At 50.2% G+C, this 20,350-nt stretch overlaps 10 protein-coding genes across 10 annotated transcripts; 5 read left to right on the top strand and 5 right to left on the bottom strand.

Annotated features, from left to right (window-relative positions):
- Positions 1–420: 420 nt before the first annotated feature.
- DACRYDRAFT_119196 (WSC-domain-containing protein) lies at positions 421–3,157 on the bottom strand (the record flags this gene model as incomplete). The annotated part of the gene is made up of 5 exons (XM_040770736.1): positions 2,269–3,157; positions 1,974–2,216; positions 1,287–1,904; positions 610–1,239; positions 421–553 (listed from the first exon to the last, which is right to left on the bottom strand). Exons 1-5 carry the CDS (start codon positions 2,463–2,465, stop codon positions 421–423), a joined length of 1,821 nt encoding a protein of 606 aa, XP_040624394.1. The 5' UTR covers positions 2,466–3,157.
- A 2,274-nt stretch (positions 3,158–5,431) lies between these two features.
- Positions 5,432–6,291, bottom strand: DACRYDRAFT_96979 (uncharacterized protein; the record flags this gene model as incomplete). The annotated part of the gene is made up of 4 exons (XM_040777414.1): positions 5,432–5,646; positions 5,705–5,805; positions 5,853–6,180; positions 6,237–6,291. 4 exons carry the CDS (start codon positions 6,289–6,291, stop codon positions 5,549–5,551), a joined length of 582 nt encoding a protein of 193 aa, XP_040624393.1. The 3' UTR covers positions 5,432–5,548.
- A 133-nt stretch (positions 6,292–6,424) lies between these two features.
- On the top strand, positions 6,425–8,836 carry DACRYDRAFT_24914 (carboxyl transferase). Its single transcript, XM_040773914.1, has 13 exons — positions 6,425–6,728; positions 6,785–7,038; positions 7,094–7,131; positions 7,183–7,227; positions 7,281–7,341; positions 7,392–7,645; positions 7,698–7,862; positions 7,917–8,061; positions 8,106–8,240; positions 8,299–8,315; positions 8,365–8,394; positions 8,451–8,512; positions 8,563–8,836. The coding sequence occupies exons 1-13, from the start codon at positions 6,481–6,483 to the stop codon at positions 8,798–8,800; spliced, it is 1,692 nt and encodes a 563-aa protein (XP_040624392.1). The 5' UTR covers positions 6,425–6,480; the 3' UTR covers positions 8,801–8,836.
- Positions 8,837–10,154: 1,318 nt separating this feature from the next.
- Positions 10,155–10,756, top strand: DACRYDRAFT_58644 (uncharacterized protein; the record flags this gene model as incomplete). Its single annotated transcript, XM_040775511.1, has 4 exons — positions 10,155–10,235; positions 10,286–10,402; positions 10,452–10,566; positions 10,626–10,756. The coding sequence occupies 4 exons, from the start codon at positions 10,155–10,157 to the stop codon at positions 10,754–10,756; spliced, it is 444 nt and encodes a 147-aa protein (XP_040624391.1).
- A 142-nt stretch (positions 10,757–10,898) lies between these two features.
- DACRYDRAFT_111539 (mps one binder kinase activator-like 1) lies at positions 10,899–11,966 on the top strand (the record flags this gene model as incomplete). The annotated part of the gene is made up of 9 exons (XM_040769256.1): positions 10,899–10,918; positions 10,975–11,062; positions 11,111–11,183; positions 11,236–11,303; positions 11,353–11,378; positions 11,437–11,570; positions 11,623–11,742; positions 11,791–11,837; positions 11,886–11,966. 9 exons carry the CDS (start codon positions 10,899–10,901, stop codon positions 11,964–11,966), a joined length of 657 nt encoding a protein of 218 aa, XP_040624390.1.
- Positions 11,967–12,197: 231 nt separating this feature from the next.
- DACRYDRAFT_24909 (Snf7-domain-containing protein) lies at positions 12,198–13,294 on the bottom strand. Its single transcript, XM_040773913.1, has 4 exons — positions 13,023–13,294; positions 12,791–12,968; positions 12,581–12,695; positions 12,198–12,528 (listed from the first exon to the last, which is right to left on the bottom strand). Exons 1-4 carry the CDS (start codon positions 13,198–13,200, stop codon positions 12,340–12,342), a joined length of 660 nt encoding a protein of 219 aa, XP_040624389.1. The 5' UTR covers positions 13,201–13,294; the 3' UTR covers positions 12,198–12,339.
- A 152-nt stretch (positions 13,295–13,446) lies between these two features.
- Positions 13,447–14,342, bottom strand: DACRYDRAFT_24907 (RNA-binding domain-containing protein; the record flags this gene model as incomplete). Its single annotated transcript, XM_040773912.1, has 4 exons — positions 13,447–13,555; positions 13,610–13,934; positions 14,056–14,228; positions 14,278–14,342. Coding segments are annotated over 3 exons (532 nt in total), but the record flags the coding sequence as incomplete, so codon positions are not given.
- Positions 14,343–14,721: 379 nt separating this feature from the next.
- On the top strand, positions 14,722–15,958 carry DACRYDRAFT_111536 (longevity assurance proteins LAG1/LAC1; the record flags this gene model as incomplete). The annotated part of the gene is made up of 4 exons (XM_040769255.1): positions 14,722–15,123; positions 15,170–15,460; positions 15,511–15,833; positions 15,883–15,958. 4 exons carry the CDS (start codon positions 14,722–14,724, stop codon positions 15,956–15,958), a joined length of 1,092 nt encoding a protein of 363 aa, XP_040624387.1.
- Positions 15,959–17,252: 1,294 nt separating this feature from the next.
- On the top strand, positions 17,253–19,195 carry DACRYDRAFT_119189 (uncharacterized protein; the record flags this gene model as incomplete). Its single annotated transcript, XM_040770735.1, has 3 exons — positions 17,253–17,559; positions 17,613–17,892; positions 17,946–19,195. Exons 1-3 carry the CDS (start codon positions 17,308–17,310, stop codon positions 19,193–19,195), a joined length of 1,782 nt encoding a protein of 593 aa, XP_040624386.1. The 5' UTR covers positions 17,253–17,307.
- A 394-nt stretch (positions 19,196–19,589) lies between these two features.
- DACRYDRAFT_58971 (Sedlin) lies at positions 19,590–20,221 on the bottom strand (the record flags this gene model as incomplete). Its single annotated transcript, XM_040775529.1, has 3 exons — positions 19,590–19,799; positions 19,865–20,010; positions 20,071–20,221. 3 exons carry the CDS (start codon positions 20,219–20,221, stop codon positions 19,590–19,592), a joined length of 507 nt encoding a protein of 168 aa, XP_040624385.1.
- Positions 20,222–20,350: the final 129 nt, after the last annotated feature.

The raw sequence follows: 20,350 nt of genomic DNA, 5'->3' as shown, positions 1-20,350 counted from the left end.
ATGATGAGTAGCGAGTTGGAGAGAGGATATGGCAAGGTGTAAACGGGACAAGAGTGCACTTGCCAGGTCATGCACCGTGCTTGTTGAGAGGCAAGTATATATAGAGGACAATGATTGGGAGCATCTTAAAGGATAGATCTCGGTAAAGATGGGCAATGTGACGCGGTGCACTCGGAGTAATGGTCCACAACCCTGAAGGACGACGAAGTCCCGGGCGGTTCTTGCCATCCCATCCGATTGGTTCTCACCACCAGGCGGGTCAATCTCCTCGAGGTTACCCGTTTACTCCATTCACTCCACTCCTCCATATTAACACATCTTGTTGCCCCATCTAAACGTTGGATGGCGGCACCTGAAAACCGCAGAGATCAAACATATAGACATTGAATCTACAAGGACCAATAACAAGTGAAGAGTGGGTTAATAAACGTGACTCGGTTTCTCCTGCGGTCGCCTTCCGAATCTTGACCAAGGCTGGTGTGACCATGATCGTCGTCCTGGAGTACCAGGTGGCAACCCGTTACCAGCCCCCAGCGCCAAGGTGATGTCCGGGCTACAGAACATCGTCAACTCAGGAAGACGTGATAAAGTGAGGCGGCAACAACTTACTCGGCATATAGGGAGAAGTGATTGGTGCCACCGCAGGTCTCCTCCGCATTTCCGATGCATGCAGTAGTACAAGCGGATGCGCTTGCCGGCACTGCCCCATAGTAAAGGCCGTCCGAGCAGTAACACTCATCGCCTGCCTCGACCGCAGCATACGGGTAATCGAGACCGGCGCAGACGTTCACGCAGAGTTCGACCGTCAAGTCAGCTTCAATCGCGGTGAGGTTGGCCACGCTGTGAATGACTGTGTGCGTGACCGGGTCGATTGGCTCAGAGAAGCATCCAGCATAAGTGTAAGCGGGGGCTGGAGCCGTCTGTATGCTTGTCGAGGTCCCCGTCGGCTGAGAAACAGTTACCGGTACGGTGACCGTCACCCCATCGGACACCGATAAGCTATCGGTCACAATGGGAATGACCCCAGAAGCGAGAGCAGTAGGGGCAGCAGTGGTTGTTCCGGCAGTTGTAAGGATAGTACTCGTTGCAGAGAAGCTGGTTATGCTTGCGGAAGATGTGGTGGCGGTCGTGGAGACGGGTATGCTCGGAGGATTTGTAGGGACGACGGTGGTGGTTACACCAGGATTGCCGGGCGCAGTGGTCGGAACGAGAAGTCCTCCCGATGCAACTCCCACTAGACTGTACAATCTTCAGACCAGGCGTCCGACGACAAGTTGTGAACTTACTTCGCGAAGAGATTGAAGCGATAGTTGCCGCCACATACTTCGGCATCATCTCCGACGCATGGGGTGTCGCACTCACTCTCATCGATGGGCGAAGCACCGTTTTCAACTGTGTTGCCACAGTAGCACTCGTTGCCATCCTCCACCCCAGCCAACACAAAGCCCAGAGAATCGCAGTACGACAAGCAGCCGTCAATAGTAAGATCAGGGACAAGTCCACTGAACGAACCGGTGAGACCCCGAACACTGGGATCTCCAGGTTGTGGCTCCACATAACACCCCAGCTCCACAAATGTGACAACCCTGTTCGTGGGCGTAATGGGGCCAAGAGATGATGATGCTGCGGCGATCGCCGTGGTAGTCGAAGTCGTGGTTAAGGGCGGGCCGGGCGGTGACGGGCCAGAACCACCTGTACCTCCTATGCTCCCTGTGCCTCCAGTGCCTCCTGTACCGCCCTCGCCACCATTGCCCCCAGTTCCACCTGTACCACTGGTGCCCCCAGTATCATCACTTCCCGCAAGCCCTCCTGTTTCTCCCCCGCTTCCTGACGCTCCTAGAAACCCACCCCCATTCGGGTGCGGTGACACAGGTGTTCCTTCATCAGGGACTCGTGCGCCTCCACTAAGGGAATTCAAGCTGTTGGGGGGAGTGGGGATGAAGACAAACATCACCAAAACAATCTTCACTCACTTGAATATTCTCACAAAGCCAGCTGGCACAGATGAGGAATCGTCCGTCGAAACTAATTCGGAATTATTGAAGTTGTCGCTGCAGATGCAGAACAGACCACCGTCGGCGGCAGCCGAATACGTGTACCCCGCAGTTGCGCAAACAGATTCGCAGTCGCCATCGGGATCAGTAGAAAGAAATGTCTGTGAAGCGACCGTCGCAGGAGCAAGGGCGGGAATTGGTGCAAAGCCAATGTTAGTACCTCTACCTGGTGTGAGCTCCCGGGAACAGGGTACGGAAAGCAGGCTGTGCTCACGTTACAGAGGGGCAAAGAGCACGCCTACCGATTGTGAGTGCCCGCGTAGAACGACTACCACCGATGGCGAGGAGTGAAAGATAAACAAACGATCGCATTCTGGAAGGAGTGAAGTTGTCCGGATCGGACTTGCCGGTTGATGTGGGGATCAGGGCCGAGAGCTTGTCATGTTTGTTAACAAACACAACCGCAACCATTTATAGCCACAGGATACCGAACACGACACGGCGGGTTGTCCTTCTCCAACAGATCTACCGCATCCTCGAGACACTTGACAGCGTACAAGAGTCGTAACGGCATATATGCACTTCTGGCTCTCTCACCACGAGGACCTAACAGGTCACTCGGACTCGTAGACGTCACCGCTCACCAAGAAGGGTATCTCCGGCAGCGTTTTCTCCGTTCGGATGGCTCGTGTAACAGAAGATTAGTGGGTCGGTGAGGTCAAGGACATATCAAATGCTTCCGATCGTAGGATGATAAGTATCATGCGTGTTCTTCAGATCCACGGCTAGAATAGTTGATGTGTTCGGTCGTGCATACAATGCGACACGTTCTCTGACCTTGTGCCTCATGCATGCCTGGCTTCTTGCTGCGAACCGCAGGTAGTTGTGAGCTCCAGTTTGCCTCTCCAGGAATGGTAGTGTAGGGCCTCGAATAATGGGAAGCTGCTCGTAGACGATGGTTACAGTGTAGGAAGCGAAGAGTGACGGATATTCCACAGCGCGACGTCCCTACGCTGACCACATAGGCCATCTAATCGGACTGGAGCTCGTGGGCATGTGGTATCGCTGCATAGCATTGGCTTGGCCCATCTGTCGGCACGAACCGCGTTGAAGGACAGCCCCAGGCATTCATGATCATGCGTGCGACCGTTCGTTTGATGATGTTGTCCACGCGCCAGTATACACAATGAACCGGTCAGTGCTATCTCTTCCCTCCGGCTTCAACGCGTTTCAACAGCGGGTAATCGGTGCCAACTAATACCAACCAACAGAAATCCTAGCCCGGGCTGTCGCCCATCTTGGGGGGAAAATGTCCAAAGGCGTTCACTGGTGCAGAAGCGTTCTAAGTATGCCTAGAGGACAGAGTAGTGTAAAGATCTGGGTGAGAACGCTGATTGTGCAGATGGCATCAGGGCGTGCTGCTCATACTGAAACAAAGGACAACTTCGGGAGGAGCAGACTGCTGCATATATCTCCCTGTTCTGCGCCTGGCTGCTCCTAGTACTGTGTGGTTATGATGATAGCATGACGAGGCAGACACAGATTACTGTTCTGCCTATCATATTAAGCGACGCGTCGAACTTTGTGTATAGCCACCGAAAAACATCACGTGACCTTGGTCGCGGTCACATGATTCGAAAAAAGTCACGTGACCCAGTAATTACATAATCTGACTAACAAATAATTATTTCTCAGAAATTGACAACTATGGCGAGATATAGCAAGCATTGTGCACTGCAGGCCTGGTTCATGACCCATTGCAGCACAAACAGGCTGAAGGAGGCAGGTCAACAGCATGTGGCTCAATGAACATATACAATATAGCAACCATTGTGCACTGCCTGCTTCATCCCATTGCAGTACTGACATGCTGAAGAAGGCAGGTCAACAGCATGTGGCTCAACGAACATATACAAAGAGGAAGGTAATAAACAATGAGAAGTCAAACACAAGTCAAGGACAAATTCTTGCCCAATCCTGATAGCTTAGGAACCAGACATCTGTTGGATTTGCTCAAAGTGTGAGAATTTTTTCCAATCAGGAGGAGTCAAATAGACAATATTGCACCATACATACAGAGTGAAGATCTTAAACATACCTCCAATGAATGACCGCCTGACCACTACCAAAACAAGTTGTATGCAATAAATGCATACAACTTAGTGGGAGGCAGAACCAGAATGTAGGGGATTTTCATGGTGTTGTCCCTCCTTCCAGCTGCCACAAGTTTGATATCGATCACACCATGAACATAGACATAAAATATGATCTGTGGTTATACTGACGTCGCCTTATCTCATTTCTGCTTGTGATGCTTAATGGTGATCTTTCTCCCTAGAAACGTATTCTGACAACAGTAGGCTTTCATTTGCTGGACATAATGGTAGGTGCACATTGATGAAATGCTCATAGTTTGATGTTCGATTGTATGGGATGGTAGTTGGACGGCATATGTTGAGGAGGATACATGGATTGTTACTTCACTCACATGATAAAGAAAAAAAGATTGCCTCAGTATTCATTGGTATACACTCCAAAAAATCCATGAAATGATGGTATATCATCATAGACATTTAGATGGGTACTCAAACTTGACTGGGAAAGAAGAGGAAAAACTGGGGAAAACAACATATGGTTGTCCTGAGTCAGGTCAAAAATGGCACACAAAATCCTGGGAAAATGAGTAAATTGCCAGATAAACCACAGAACTGCACCAAAACAACCCATCTCTTGCAATGTGTGATATTGTGTGGACACTTCTCAGAACATCTGGGAAATTGTCATCCTTAGCCAGCAATATAGATTATTCTGCATAAGGCAATTTACCTTGCCAGGATAATGGAATGTACCTGATCTCCGGAGTGCAACTGAAGCATGGGAGTTTCATAGAATCTTACTATATTTGGACAAGGGTAAGAAGTTTTGAAAAGTTTTGGAACTTTTCAGATTTTTTGGGAATCTTTCTGATGCTGGTAAGATATTCAGGCTGCATGTACATGGCTCTGCACATTGCTTCCTATGCATCCTGTCACCTCCATATAGACCTGACTATTGTCAAGTTGATCTCAAGAAGTTGTCTGGTCATCAGCTCATTGACTGCCTTGGCCCTCTGTGCGGCAGCTCCTGCTCTCTCCTCTCTCGGGTGCATGATCCTGGTTTGTAGAGCCATACAATGCCGCAGTGCATTTGGGCCGTCCTCTGCAGCAACGTGCCAGTGGGGGATGCCGCTTTTCTTCCTCCCTCCGGTCGGGGGAATCGGAACATAGCAGCAGTCATGTACCCGGGTACTGCAGTGGGTGCGCTTGTGATGTCAAGCTTGTGGATGCTGTGCAGTAATTCAACGTACAGGCAAACATTAGGCCATGGCCATCGTGTCAGGCACGGTCTGATACATGGTCTCCTTCATGATAAAACGAGGAAAAAACTTGACATTTCTGCCGGTCATGGGTATATTACTACATAAACTAATGTAAACGGGGCATACGCGTTGCAGCCACACTCCGTCATCTACAGTTACGGAAAGTTTTTGGAATACAAGAAAGTCCGTGAGCATATCACATAACCACACACTTATTCTCCGGCGCTGTTGCTTTCTCTGGTTTGGCGCCGTACTGTTGTTCCACCTCCTGTAGAAGAAGATCGAAGACTTTGGCTGTGTACATTGAAGATTGAGTGTTTGACCTCGGGTGATGACAAGAAATAGCACGGACAGACGTTAATATTCGATGAAGCAGACGTTTCGATCCAAGCAGCGTGCAATTCTTTCGCAAGCGTCTGGCCCTCTTGCGGTGTTACTTGTCGTGGAGCAAGCCTTCAGAAATTATCAGCAATTCGGAATCGAGCACAAGACAGGCTTACTTCTTTTCTGGAAGATCCGATTTTTGCCCTACAATGACGCAAGGCACTTGACTAACACCATGATAGTTGAGGATCTTATCATGGACTGCTCGAATCATATCGAAGCTTGGGCGACTGGCGACCGAATAAACAAGGATGAAGCCGTGAATACCGATGGCATGGCGAGAAGACAGCATGCTGTATTCATCTTGACCAGCGGTGTCAATGATTTCAAACTCGTAGTTCTCCCCGTTCCAAGTGACATTCTTGAAGACAATGCTCTCGATGGTGGGAAAGTACGGTTCAATGAAGTGGCCTTCGACATATTGAACGACCAGTGCCGACTTGCCTGGGAGTAGATTAGAGAAGAGATATGCAGTGCATTGAGTCCTGGAAGGAGCTCACCGACTGAACGGGAGCCAAGCACACAGATACGCCGCTTCTTTACTGCACCAGACATGAAAGGCAAGAGAAGACCATGGGTCACAGAGGGCGCCCGTGAATTGAGCGCCCTTTACTGGCCCAGCCACTGGCAACTAACCACACCGAACGTTCACACCACCAACGCAGAGCTTCTCTTTACCCCGCATTCTCGCGCATTGCTTCACCGGAGAGCGTGCTATACACATCACGCTTGATAGACTATATAATGCTATACTGGCATCTAAAGGGCCAATCGCTCCCTGGCCGACTTCATAGACTTGCAAGTAGGGCGTACCATCCGTCTGTTATACCTTCAAAGGTCGTGCCTTTGTCCGAAGAGTTCATGTCTAAGTCTGCGGCCATGGACGCTCTCGTGACAGAATTAGATCATATCACATCCCAGGTGAGGCTGGGAGGCGGCAAAAAGGCGATGGAACGTATGAGGGCCAAGGGCAAGTTGTTACCTCGAGAACGGTTCGTCTTCGTGCTGTCTCGTCGTATTTTCAAAGCTTGATGCGATCGGCATCCAGAATTGCTACTCTCTTGGACCGAAATACCCCATTCATGGAACTGTCTTCCATCGCAGCCCATGAGGTGTACCCCGGCGAATCCATACCAGGCGCTGGTATTATAACTGGCATAGGTAGTGTCTCCGGCAAGGAATGCATGATCATCTGCAACGACTCGACCGTCAAGGGTGGGAGCTACTATCCTCTAACAATCAAGAAACATCTACGAGCACAGGAAATTGCCCGAGAGAACTTGCTGCCTTGCGTCTATCTTGGTATGTGTCCTTCCATTCTTCTGTCACTCTCACTGAGCGAGTGGGTACGGCATAGTCGAGTCTGGAGGGGCAGCATTGCCGTACCAAGCGGAGGTACATACAACATTGTATCATACCAAGATAACGTCAACCTGACTTGCACAGGTATTTCCTGATGTGAACCATTTTGGGCGAGGGTTCTATAATATGGTCCATTTTGCGCGACGTCTTTGACACATCCCAGATCTCTGACGAAGCTCCAGGCTCAAATGTCCGCCCTTGGGATACCACAAATATCTGTTGTTCATGGCATCTCCGTTGCGGGTAAGTGAGGCGAAGTCATTATCGTCACCAGCATCGAGAATGATTGTCAGGCGGTGCATATACGCCAGCCATGTCGGACTATGTTATTATCGTGCGCAATCAAGGGCATATCTTCCTGGCCGGGCCACCACTCGTGAAGGCTGCTACCGGAGAAGTTGTCGATGAAGAGTTTCTGGGAGGTGGCGAGATGCATGCGAGCGTGAGCGGGGTTGTGGATGCTTTAGCAAGAGATGATGAGGACGGTATCACCTTGGCTCGCACAGCAGTTGGTGACCTAGGAAGTGCAGCAGGGTTAACAGCAGAGGTGTGAGAAACGAGCAGGTCATGTAGATTGTTGTGCTGACCGATCACTACAGCCTGATCAGGCCCCAGAAGCACCTCTTTATTCTGTTGAAGAACTACATGGAATTGTCGGCGATGATGTTCGCCAGGCGATTGATATGAAGGAGGTCATCGCCCGTATTGTGGACGGGAGCCGGTTCCGAGAATTCAAGGCAGAATATGGAACAACACTTCTCACTGTGAGAAATCTGTTTTGTCCAACGTTGAGCGTGGTGGGCTTGACAGCAGCGTAGGGATTTGCCCACATACATGGTTATCATTGTGGCATTGTCGCTAACAACGGAGTTCTATTCTCTCCGTCTGCACTGAAGGCCACCCACTTCATCCAATTGTGCAGTCAAAGGAAAATACCTTTGGTGTTCCTTGTCAACGTGACTGGTGAGACGCCTAATGCTATTCATGATGTCCGCTGACCTCATCAGGTTATATGGTTGGGAGCAAGGCGGAACGCGGCGGCATCGCAAAAGATGGGGCGAAGATGGTTCGCGCCGTGAGTTGTGCTGACGTTCCCAAATTGACAATGGTGATTGGTGGGAGTTTCGGAGCCGGGAATTATGGTGCGTGATATATACACCGAGCAGGAATGTTGGTATTCATTCACAATTAATTCGCCAGGGATGTGTGGGCGGGCTGTAGGTTCTTACTTTGTTGGGCGAAGATAATCACAGCTGATCTACCTAGTATTCGCCTCGTTTCTTGTGGATGTGGCCGGTATGCTGTAAAATCCTGAGGAACCTATGCATTCCCAGCTGATTGATCGCTCATAGAACGCTAAAATTTTGGTGATGGGATCGGGGCAGCTTTCCCAAGTAATGGCGGGAATATCAAAGTAGACTCTAGTCACGATCTCCTTGAACTTGTGCTGAAGACGTCCTCTAGAGATCCTAGCCAGCATTCTGAGCTGCAGTCAAGGATAGAGGCGCAGTCAACAGCTTTATATGCGAGCGCGCGGCTATGGGATGACGGCATTATCAAGCCAACTGATTCTCGCGATGTGCTAGGCCTCGGTCTGAGTCTGGCAAAACGAGAAAGCATGATTGGGCGACTTTCTGGTGGTTCACGGTTACGACCAAGTTGGGACGGACACGACGCCGGATTTGGTGTATTTCGCATGTGAGAAGGGGAATTCTAAACCTCACGCAATGTATATTAGGAAATTTATGAGCCGGAGATGTGTGTGTGTATTTCATAATAATGCGAAGGACGGAAGAAGCAATTAATCCTTCGGAGAGAACGCGGAGGTGCGGTTCGCCGTTAATGCCGGTGTGGGCGGTGCGCTCATCATTCCCCCAACCCCAACAGCTCAACGTCCCTCAACCACCGACGACGACGACCTCGGCTTTTTACTTTGCTTTCTCTCTCTTTCTCTTCTCTCTCTTTTACTTCACTCTTGTTGCCATTTGGCGGTCAGCTCGGCGTCGTCACACATCTCCTAGTGACGGGCAGCACACACTCATCGTGCGACCCAGTGGCTGGCGATGAACTCGCTCACATTGCTCGCTCGGAGATACGATGCGCGTGCCCTCTCCTCTGTTGCCTCTACCTCTCGCTCCTCACCGCCGTCTCCCGATTCTCGCACATCACGGCGGAGTCGACGTACCTTCTCGTTTTCATCAGCGTCCCATCCTCCGACCAGACCAGTGCAGGCCAAGCGACCAGCCTCTTCTCCCTCGACACCAGCACGGCTCTCCACACCCCTGTTAGAGATACCCCCTCCGCTTCCCTTTCCATCTCGTTCCCTATCTGCACCTGCCGTCGTCCAGGTCAGGCACCGCTTCTTGGCACAATGCTACCCCATTGTGCGGCGTGCGATGCAAGAAGTTTTGATATGGGCCATCCCCACCGCTGCCAGAGCTGTGAAGCACGTCGCCATGGATGGGGAGGACAAAGTGGTCACCGCAGATGAAACTGGCTCTGAAGATGGAGGTGACGGATCCATCGAGGAGATCAAACTTATTTCCGATTCTCACGATCAGGCACCGACCTCCATCCTCTCCCTTTCTCCTGGCAACCTATCCCTCTCTCCAGGCAGCGTGGATGTTCCAACGCTGCTGATCGAAACTGTCGAAAGCCCTCCAATTCCACCCTCTCCCACCTCTTCTGTCGCAGTTATCGATGTCACCCCGCCTACACCCGTCAATGAGACCACTTCGCGTTCTCTCGCCAGTTCTTTCGGCATATCTCCATTGCGCCTATTCCAAGGATCATCAACCACCGTTTCTAAATCTCAGTCCTTGCTTCCGAACCCGTTGTCCGTGTCCCTATTAACATCTTCCCCTGCCCCACAGGCCAGTTCCCGGAGAAGAAGTTCGACCACAGTCTCCCACTTTCCGCCGAAGAAGACGCTCGTCCTTGACCTGGATGAAACTCTTATTCATTCAACATCGCATCCACTCTCATTTGCCACGGGCGGCACGGGTGTGCTCGGTTTAGGCGGTTTGTTTGGAAAGAGGAGTCATGGAGCTGGGCACATGGTGGAGGTAATTCTCAACGGGCGAAGCATGCTGTACCATGTGTACAAACGGCCTTTCGTTGACTATTTTCTCCGCAAGGTGCGGTTCCGGATCCAGCCATATCCACAAGTCGTGATTGACCTTATCAGGTTTCGGGATGGTACACGCTAGTCATTTTCACTGCCTCAATGCAAGAGTACGCGGATCCCGTCATTGACTGGTTGGATGGCGGACGAGGACTATTTTCGCGTCGGTTCTTTCGTGAAGTAAGCTCTGGCACACGTGCCGTCTATGTCGATTGATTTTCTGCGTTAGTCTTGCACACAGCAACAGGGTGGCTCCTACAGCAAAGACCTGGCGCTCGTTGACGAGGACCTTCGGCGGATATGCCTGATCGATAATTCGCCCATAAGCTACAGTAATCATCCCGGTAAGCGCTTCTCGGAATTGGCATATTCCGAGAGTTGTGTTGACCTGACCCATGTGCAGCAAATGGCATTCCCATCGAAGGATGGATATCTGACCCGTCAGATGAGGCCTTACTGGACCTGTTGCCTGTACTCGATAGCTTGCGATTCGCAACAGATGTACGCCGTATACTGGGGATCAGAGGATTTTAATTGTAAACAATTAAACACAAACTCTGGGACAGTGGCAGTGATTTGATGCCTTCTTACCTCGCGTTGCAGTCCTTAAATAAAGTAAAATACATGTGGCGCGTGCCCCCTTGTCATACCTGGCGACCTCCTTTCCTGTACTATCATGTCGTCTTTTTTCAACATGTAAGCTTTCTTCATCTGCGTTTAATGTCATGGCTGAATCGTGGAAACTATCACAGCGGGAAAACCCGTACATTCAAGCCCAAGAAAGACGTGCCTGAAGGCACACCTCAGTACCAGCTTAGGAAGTATGCCCAAGCGACGCTGGTATGTTTTTCCCCCAGCACTACTTCGATTACCTCTATAATATGACAGGGTTCCGGGAATCTTAGGAGTGCTGTGCAGCTTCCAGAGGGGGAAGATGTTAACGAGTGGCTGGCGGTTCACAGTGCGCACCTATCACCTCCTGACTTCACGAGATTGGACCTCATGCTGGCCAGTCGTGGACTTCTTCAACCACGTAAATATGTTGTATGGAACTATCACCGAATTTTGCACTCCGCAGGAGGTACGTACGTTCTGCACCGTTGATTCCAAGGCAAACTCTCAACCTTCAGTGTCCAACAATGTCCGCTGGTCCTCGGTATGCACAATCCATCATCGTACCAAGCCTTCACAGTGGCTCAGGCTCCTTTCTGCAGGTACGAATATCTATGGGAAGACGGACAGGACTATAAACGGCCCACAAAAGTATCGGCACCTAAGTACGTGGATCTGCTCATGAACTGGATTCAAGAGCGCCTGGACGACGAGACTTTGTTCCCTACCAAACTGGGTACGTATCCTGATTTTGCTGTGTGCGACCTCAACATTCAACAGTGTTTCAGGTGTTCCATTCCCTAAGCATTTTCGTGATACTGTTCGAACAATTGCGCGACGACTCTTCCGCGTGTATGCGCATTTATACACCAACCACTTGGACCAAATTGCCGCACTAGGGATTGATGGTTCGCCACCAGACAACTAGCCAGCTTATGCCACTGATATCATGCTAGCACATCTGAACACAAGCTATCGACATTTCTTTCTTTTTACTCATGAGGTACGAAGGCTCCTCTAGCATCACCCCAGTGTGTTGAAATGTCTGCAGTTTGACTTGATCGACAAGAGAGAGCTTGGTCCATTGGAGGACCTCAATGAATCAATTCTTACTGAAGAGAAGTTGAGGTAGTGTAGTGCGACCTCCAGCTACTACCATGCTTCTGGAGCACTTCGCATGTGTAATACTTGCACATGTTACACTCTGTCAACTGCAAGTCCCCCAAGGTTTGTATTTGTCAATGGACGTGTTCTCGTATACCCACTGCCATAACAGACCGCACTTTGTTACCTTGCCCACTCAAGCGTCAGTTTCCAGACACAGGCTGTTGAAAATTATCAGAGCTCTCATAACATAGCTGATGTCTTCTGTCTTTTTCATTATGCGTAGTGAAACATGTGACAAAGAAAGAACACGGAAATATGGTTAAGGAATACAGGAAGGACGGCCACACACTGCAGCCATGAGGACCAGGCGATAAACAAAGAGATGAAAACGCGAACGCCTACATTGCCATCTCTGCTTGCAATGCGCGTAGTTGTGCTTCCTCCTCGTCCTCTTCGGAAGTCTTCTGTGGTGCTGCAGCAACCCGTGATGGCTCGCTAGGGGCATGAACTGGAGCTCGTTCCGCGCCCATGAGCTTGTTGTCGAGTTCTTCTTGTTCTAGCTCCGCCAACTGTTCTTTCAGCTCGTCCTGTTGCGAAATAATGAACTGCTGATTCATTAGGAAATGGACAGATACCTACCTCGTCTATATCAACTCCCATATTGATAGGATTGGCAATGGCATCCGAGATCTCGTTCGTGAGCTCCATTTGTTCGCGAATTGAATCCATAGTGGCATCGACCTTGTCAATAGTTCTGGATAGATGCGTGAGCAACGGCACAGAAGAAGACACGGTGACGCCATATGCACAGAGGCGACATGTGCAAGGATGAATATGGAACAAACATACAATCCTTGGTGTATAACTTTCAGTGCTTCTGAACCACGCTTCATTGCCCCCATTGTTTCCTGGTTAATATTGGCGCTCTCTAAGGCATTTACTTGGCCTTCAAGAGTCAACCGGGTATTCGCTATGCGTTCCAAATCGGTCTCAAGCGCTTTCTTCCGTCGTAATGCCATGGTCGCAGCTACCCATGGTGTCAGTCGTTTGTATCATCTCACACGTCCCATGTTGATCGCACCGCTCTTATTTGAAACAGCATTCGCTCTTGCTGTCCTCATTGCCTCGTCAATCTTCTTCTGTGTAAACTCTTCCTTCTTCTCCAGCATCCCGAGCTGTTGACGCAAGTTGACGATAGCATCACGGGCAGTACTCTTTGGATCCTTCCTTCCGCCGAACAGATTTAGCCAGGATGACATTATAAATATAGAAGGCAGAGCGTATGGGAGAACAATGAGATGAAATAATCCTGTTGAATTGTGGGCTGGGTGGTCGGTAGAAAGAGAGGAATGCACTGAAGGAGTCAGTCGTCTGCGCGGTGAGGCACAAAGAGGGGCGCAGGGGTCGACATTAAAGTGCGGCATGAGTGGCGGTGCACTCTATTCACGTGATCTATTATTATTTTTGTACCTTTTCTTGTTTATTCTCAACGGTCAAGACGATCAGCCACAGCACATGTCATTATTGCTACATTACAATCATGAACCCGTGAAGGCGGGTACTGATGGTTGACAACTACTATCAGAAGACCATGGTGCCTTCCGGGATCGGTCTCTGCACCCAACAAATTAGGGAGATTTCATTCCTGATGCAAGGGACATCACTCACTGGAAAGAAGGTACACACATACCGCCAAGTATCACTCGTCGTCCTCGATCTCCATCTCCACCGCGTCATCCTCGTCTTCCGTGCGATTCTTCTTGGCCTGAGGAGCTCCATCCTCGACACCACTCTCTCTCGGCCGCTTGCCACCTTCCAACTCCTCCTTTTTTGCCCGCTCCCGGTCCGCAGCTTCTCCTTCTGCTCTTGACATGACAATTTTTTCGGACTTGCCATTTACAGTCGTACTTGATCTTGCTCCAAAGGGTACAGCATCTGCGCCCTGCTCTATGCGGATTGTCGCGTGTGATTTGGTCCTGCCATACTGTATGTGCTGGTGATATCCTATGTCAGCAAGCTGCCAAGTTGCGGAAAGGAAAGAATCGACGGATACTCTTCCCCATCGTGAGAACATTGCCAACAATGTCCTGAAATGAAGTCCGAGATCCACTCACCATGGGCTTGTCATAGAAGAACTCTCCATCCATTGCTCGCATGGCAGTCGTGGCGCCCGCCAAATCTCCAAAAACAACAAAGGCCTGGCCCTTCATCTTTGTCCCTTTACGGGCGACCACATCGATTACCTTGCCGTAAGGAGTGAACAAGGCATACAACTGAGCGCGTAACTCTGAATTGTGGTTAAAACAGATCCAGAGAGATAAATTGTAAGTGGGCACCTTCTTTATTTATTTTATCGTTGAGGTTGTTGATATACAAGCAAGTATTTGGGGGTAATGACATGCTTGGGAGGATGGTGACCCGTAAAGAAAGAATCGAGAGGTGTATTTCCTTGACTAGGGGACTATTAGGGTCCGTAGGGAAGAGACTTTGTTGGGCGGGTGTATACCCCCGTTTGGGGATGGATTGACAAAATTGGAGTTATATGACCGTTTCAGCCATTCCTTTTGCTCCTTTTTCTACTACCACGCATTAATCTCTTCTCATCGACCTCCAATCAATCACTATCACTTTAGCCCTGCTGGTCACAGGCTGCTGTCTATAGCTGTCTGAAAGAGGGAGAAATGCATGGAGGTGCGCACAATTGTCTGCTTTTCCTCTCCCGTAACAACATTTGACCCTCATTATTCCCTCATCCTCCCTTAGACCGCTTCACGCCTTTAATGAGCTTTGTCAACGACTCCCTGCCGCATTATCCCGGCCTGGCAGATCGCACACGACCTTTCTTCTCTCTCTCCTATCCTGTCCCCACCCCGCATAATACCAATCTCTTGCCCCAATGGCAGCATTACGGGAAAGGCTACCTCGATGCGTGCTTTGTTCTCACTTGGATCATCTTCTTCTCTGTCACCCGGGAAGTCGCCATGTCTTATATCCTCACACCAATCGCTCGACGCGTCTTGTATGGCACCACCCCGACCGTACCGACCCCCTCCAACGGGGTCGGGCAACGTCCAAAATCGCACCGGAAGAGGGAAGAAAGGCAGCGAGCACGAAACATCACGCGTTTCTCAGAACAAGGCTTTAGTTTGATCTATTACGTGGTATATTGGTCATTTGGCATGGTATGATCTTCCTAGTATATGCAGACTCGCGCTCACAGTAATCCAGTATATCTATGTCAACAGCCCTTGGGCTCCATACAAACTGCACGAGCTCTGGATAGGCTATCCCCACACCCCGCTACCCGGTCCCGTCAAATTCTATTATCTTACCCAGCTCGCCGAATGGTGTCATCAGCTCATTATCCTCAACATTGAGGCCCGGAGAAAAGACCATTGGCAGATGTTTTCACACCACATCATAACCATCGGGCTTATGATAGCTAGCTACATGGGCAACCTCACCCGCATTGGGACGATGATATTGCTTCTCATGGACTTTTGTGATTGGGTATTCCCAGTATGTTTGGCAGTGTTGCGTCTTTGCCGGATCCTGATGCTTCTGTGCAGACTGCAAAGATGTTGCGCTACGTGGGCTTTACCACTGGGACGGACATTGCTTTTGTCATATTCCTTGCCTCCTGGTTCTTAACTCGCCACCTGCTGTTTATTACCCTCATTTATTCAACATATCGCCACGCCCCTCAACATATCCCGTTACGGTGGTCACCGTCGAATGGGCTATACCTGAGCCACAGCTCGTGGACGATCTTCCTTGTGCTCCTTAGCATTTTACAAGTCCTCATGCTGATCTGGTTTTGGATGATCCTTGCGGTGGCACTGAGGGTTGTTACGGGAAGGGGGGCAGAGGACGTAAGGAGTGACGACGAGGAGTGCGTTTACACTTTTCAAGCCCAGGACATTGAGACTGATTCACCACAGGGACTCCGAAGGAGGTTCAAATGGGCAGAGTGGTGCCTCTGTGCAGACGCCTGCAGAGACGCGAAAAACCCAGTGAAGGAGCGGTGCGAATCTCGATGCATACCAATGTCGTATTGATAGTTTTTGGGTATTGCGAATGGACAATCTGATTGGGCAGGGTGTGTGCTCCAGGAGACGATGTTACTCTATACAGGCAAATGCAATAATGTACATTTAGAAGTCCCCCACTTTGGAGAACAGACCACATGCGTTCAAGTTTGAAGATGTCTAGCCAAGTCTGGCGGGAGAGAGCCTTGTGCGATGATGAAGTTAAGCTACGCCCGCTTCAAGAAAGTCAGTACATGCGGCCGATACGTGCTGCTTTCAGACCCGTATGCTCTGCACTATTGTACAGCGTGTCATGTAGATTGTGGGAAAGGTGCTGCTCAAAGCCAAGGGTGTGGTGGTCAGGGTGAAAGAAGCGTTTGTCATCCTTCTCCGAAGGAACGCGTACACACCGTGCCGGAGATTTGTCAGCGAGCGCCTGTTCACATCACAGGGACTTGACACTTAACAGGTGGCCGATGACACCGATGCATTCGTGTCTGCAATGCGTCAAATGTTCGATGTCACTTCGTCTGTTGGAATAATACCATTTACATGAGGCGATTGTCTGATGTTTCTGATACGTCGGGCGCCGGGTGAGAAGCCTGGGGGGGGAAATATAATCGCCGAGAGTGGCAGCGTAGAGGTCGAAGTGATTGTAGAGGAATGCGCGGGGAAAAGTGATGGTGAGCTTTGTGGATAACATATTGGACTAAGGGTGTCAGAGGGAGCGCAGCTCTACGTCAGGAGTGCACAAGACGAAGCGTGAGAAGTGAGAATGAGGATTTGACCGATAAGTCCTTGCGCAGTTGAGAAGGTCATAACCGCAGCATACTTCGGGAATGCCAAGGAAACGTTGAATGGCATTGTATTGACCGACGAAGACGGCGAGTCCCTCGAGGGATGCTGCGAGGTCGATAGGCGCGGTTGCTGCGCGTACAAGGGGAGCGGATAGGGACATGACATGGAAAGCTGTAACTGTGTTTGATATGAATATCGAGAGGCAATATGCTCAAGAGACATGACGATATGAAATGAAACAAATTGAAGTAGAATAAATATGAAAATAGGAGGAGAGGAAGATGTAGAATAGACCATTTTACAATATGAATGGGGGAAAGAGGAGAAGATATATACACGCGCACATGACATCAGCGGCCCCTTAGAGGTAAAGGGCCAATCCAGCCCATCGGACATCTATTCATCAGCCACGCACTGCACACATTCCTCACCTTATTTCAATTTTCTCTCTCTCTCTCTTTGCTTTCTTACCACCATCTTCTTGGCAAGTCGCTTCACCATATAACGTTCACTTACAATTATCCCGTGGTTACCTCAAAAATGACCACCTTCCTCTCGAGCATACTCCCCACAGGGTTACGCATACCATCCCTACCCAACCCAATCGCCTTCCTAACAAGGCAGGAAGAGGAACAGCCTCCAGAGCCCCAAAGACAACCTCAGCCTGATACCAACGTCCAGAACCAACCCAGTGAGATCCATCCACATACAGACGACCATGTCGAGCATGCCGTGTCAGACACTGAACTTCATGAGGACCTTGGCACACGCCGAAGGAGGCAGCCGAATGAGGTGCGCTCTTCTTCTTGTCCTTTCTTCGTCCCCTCCTAATCTTGTCATTGCAGACCTTCATCATAGTCCGGCCTCCACCTGCGAAGAACAACCATCCCCTCAATCTCCAAATTCAACTTATTCCGCCAAATCTGCAAAAACAGCAACGTCGAAGCGTCGAGCTCTCCAGAGACGATATACAGTCTCCCGTAACACCAGATAGTGCTGGGTCTACCCTTACCCGTCGAACATCCATCCGTTCAGATCGAAGCGCTTCTCTTTACTCTTTTGCATCAAGCTCAGTCACCTCCTTGTCTTCCACCTCGAGCGGCCGGCGTGTCATCCCCTTATATAGTTCGTTCTGCCCAGCATCACAACTCTTCTCACCCCTGACCCTCTTCTTTCAGATCTTTCTGCGCACAATGTTATTCAAAACACAGTTTTGGACGCGGGGACCGATGCTAAAGTTGCAAAGTTCATGAAAAAGGGTCTCGAGGTCATGCAAGTCGTATATATTGAACCGGTCGAATTTTGGGAGCATTCACATCATCTTCTGGACCACAGAGGAACGCGATTATCGGACAACAGCCATATCACCAACACAGAGTCTGCTGGGGATCGCACACCTCGGACATCCTTTTCCCACGACAAATATCCATATCCAGCACCTCCCATCACTCCGCGCGCTGAACGTCTTGCCCCACCTCAACCGGAACAGAAGAAGCAAAAGAGGCCGTTCGGAAACCTCTTCAAACGTCGGAATGGATCGATTTCCGAACTCTCCGCGGTTCAACAGCCACCTCCCTCCCCTGCACGAACCGAAACTATGCCCACATCGCCATCTATCACAACTTCAGAAGAACGGCTTCTGGCGCCCACATTAGGACTACAGCCAACACAAGGCTCAAAGATGGCTGCTCACAATCATAACCGGGCAATCTCATACGTGTGGGTCGTCCGAAAATGGTTAAAGCCAACTGGTGAGAACTGGCTGAATAAGGGCCTGAATAATTTGCGGATGGGCGGGCTTAATCAAGCTGATCCGATGGCTGATATTGAACTGCGATTTGAATGGACGAAGGCTGGGGATCATCGACAAGGCGGTCGGAGAAGAAGTGTAACAGAGGCAGAGTCCGCAACTCCAAGTGCCCGGAACTCCATTGTTGCTCCGCACGCAACGAGCCTTGCACCTCCTAATCTGGAGCGGTGTCCAGCACCTTCTTTCAAGCGTCGGTCAGTGTCTCCGCGCTCTTCAGCAGCGGCGCTCCACGTACCCCCTGCGCCAACCTCAATCGAGACGAGCTCGACAAACTCGCAATCCGATCCTGAGGACGATGATACACCGTGGACCTGCACCCTGCATGTTTCGCCGACCCAAGCAAAGATGCGTGTCGCAGCTCTGATACCCGCGCCTCACCATCCCAAACTCTTAGGGCAGGTCAAGATACCCTTCCCCCTTCCGGATGTTGCTGTGGATCGCGGAGAGTTCTTGCCAAGAGTGGATGGAGTGGATAATGTGGAAGAGGCTGGGCTCTTACTAACAGCTGAAGATATCAAGGATATCATCGCGTCGACGTGCCTATGGCTGGTTGTGAGGGAAAGCTTCGGTGGTATTGACAAGAAGAGGAAAGGGGATGGCTGGCGGCTCCGAAGTTGAACGTTGCGCTGTTTCAATTATGACAACGAGTTTGTTCTTATGATTACAACAATACCCCCGCAGTAACCCGATCCGTGACGATTCTTGTAAAGCAACATAATGTATAACAGGTATATTTAGGTAATTAACTCACGGTAATGCGGCACGTGCTTCCGTCCTCGCGGACACATGTTCGCCCCGTATCTGTCTCGCGGGCTGTACTCTCAGAGCCAAGCGCGAGTCATTGAAGGGCGTTGCTCGACTTTTCGGACTTTGACCCTTGGGAAAGTCGCGTAGTATCTTGCTCAAAACGCCATGGGAAGGCAAGATGAGCATAGTACATGTCCGAGTTCGTTGATGTATGTGATCGCCAGACATAGAGAACTTGGATAACCACTCCGGGATATATGCTAACTCAGCTATGTTCGTCAACACCAAGAGCATCACCGATCTCTACTAATCTTCGCTGGAGTGCTTTGCTACCCACTAGAAGGGAGGATGAATCGAGTGGGTTTGGACCAGTCCCGTTCTGTTGTTCAGCGGCAGGAGAGAGTAAAGTGCCTCTTGCGGGTAGGAATGGGTTAGCCAGAGCTCGGGCATAGGCGGTGTGTAGGGATTTAAATGTCTACAATGGGTGATGTAGGTATCAGGGCGGACGAGAGACCGGGTCATGAGAGGGAGGATGCGCACCGTGATCACGTCTGCATCTCGAACGAGGGTGTCGGTGAGGGCGAGGGATATGACGATTCGTATGCGTGTTGGGGTTACGTAGCCGTACACAGCCTGATCTTCGAGTGTGTGAAGAAGTCCAAGGTAACAATCTGTACCGGTTGCGACTAATGAGAACGTAATGAGGGGTGATAGAACAGGTGTGGAGGAGTAGGATGATGACTTACGACGTTCCTCGATAATGTCGAGTGCGGTATGAGCGACGAAGTGATATTTGAGGGAAGAGGGATGTGACCTGTAAGTGTGTACTATTATGGGTGAGTTGGAGGGCGATATGAGAGCGACAGCATTGATGGTCAGTCGATTCTGTGCGTTCATCGCTTGCTACCAAAGGTCGGCAAGGAGGTAGTGTTGCGCTAGATGGGGGATGAATGCGCGGAATCAAAGAAGGTTACAGTGCCACTGATGGGAAACAAGGGTTCACTCACGTCACTTTCATCCGCTTCT

This window comes from Dacryopinax primogenitus (assembly GCF_000292625.1).
Source record: "Dacryopinax primogenitus strain DJM-731 SS1 chromosome Unknown DACRYscaffold_22, whole genome shotgun sequence".
Classification (NCBI taxonomy): Eukaryota; Fungi; Basidiomycota; class Dacrymycetes; order Dacrymycetales; family Dacrymycetaceae; genus Dacryopinax; species Dacryopinax primogenitus.
Note: the sequence above shows the minus strand (reverse complement) of the source record. Positions and strands in the feature narration are given on the sequence as shown.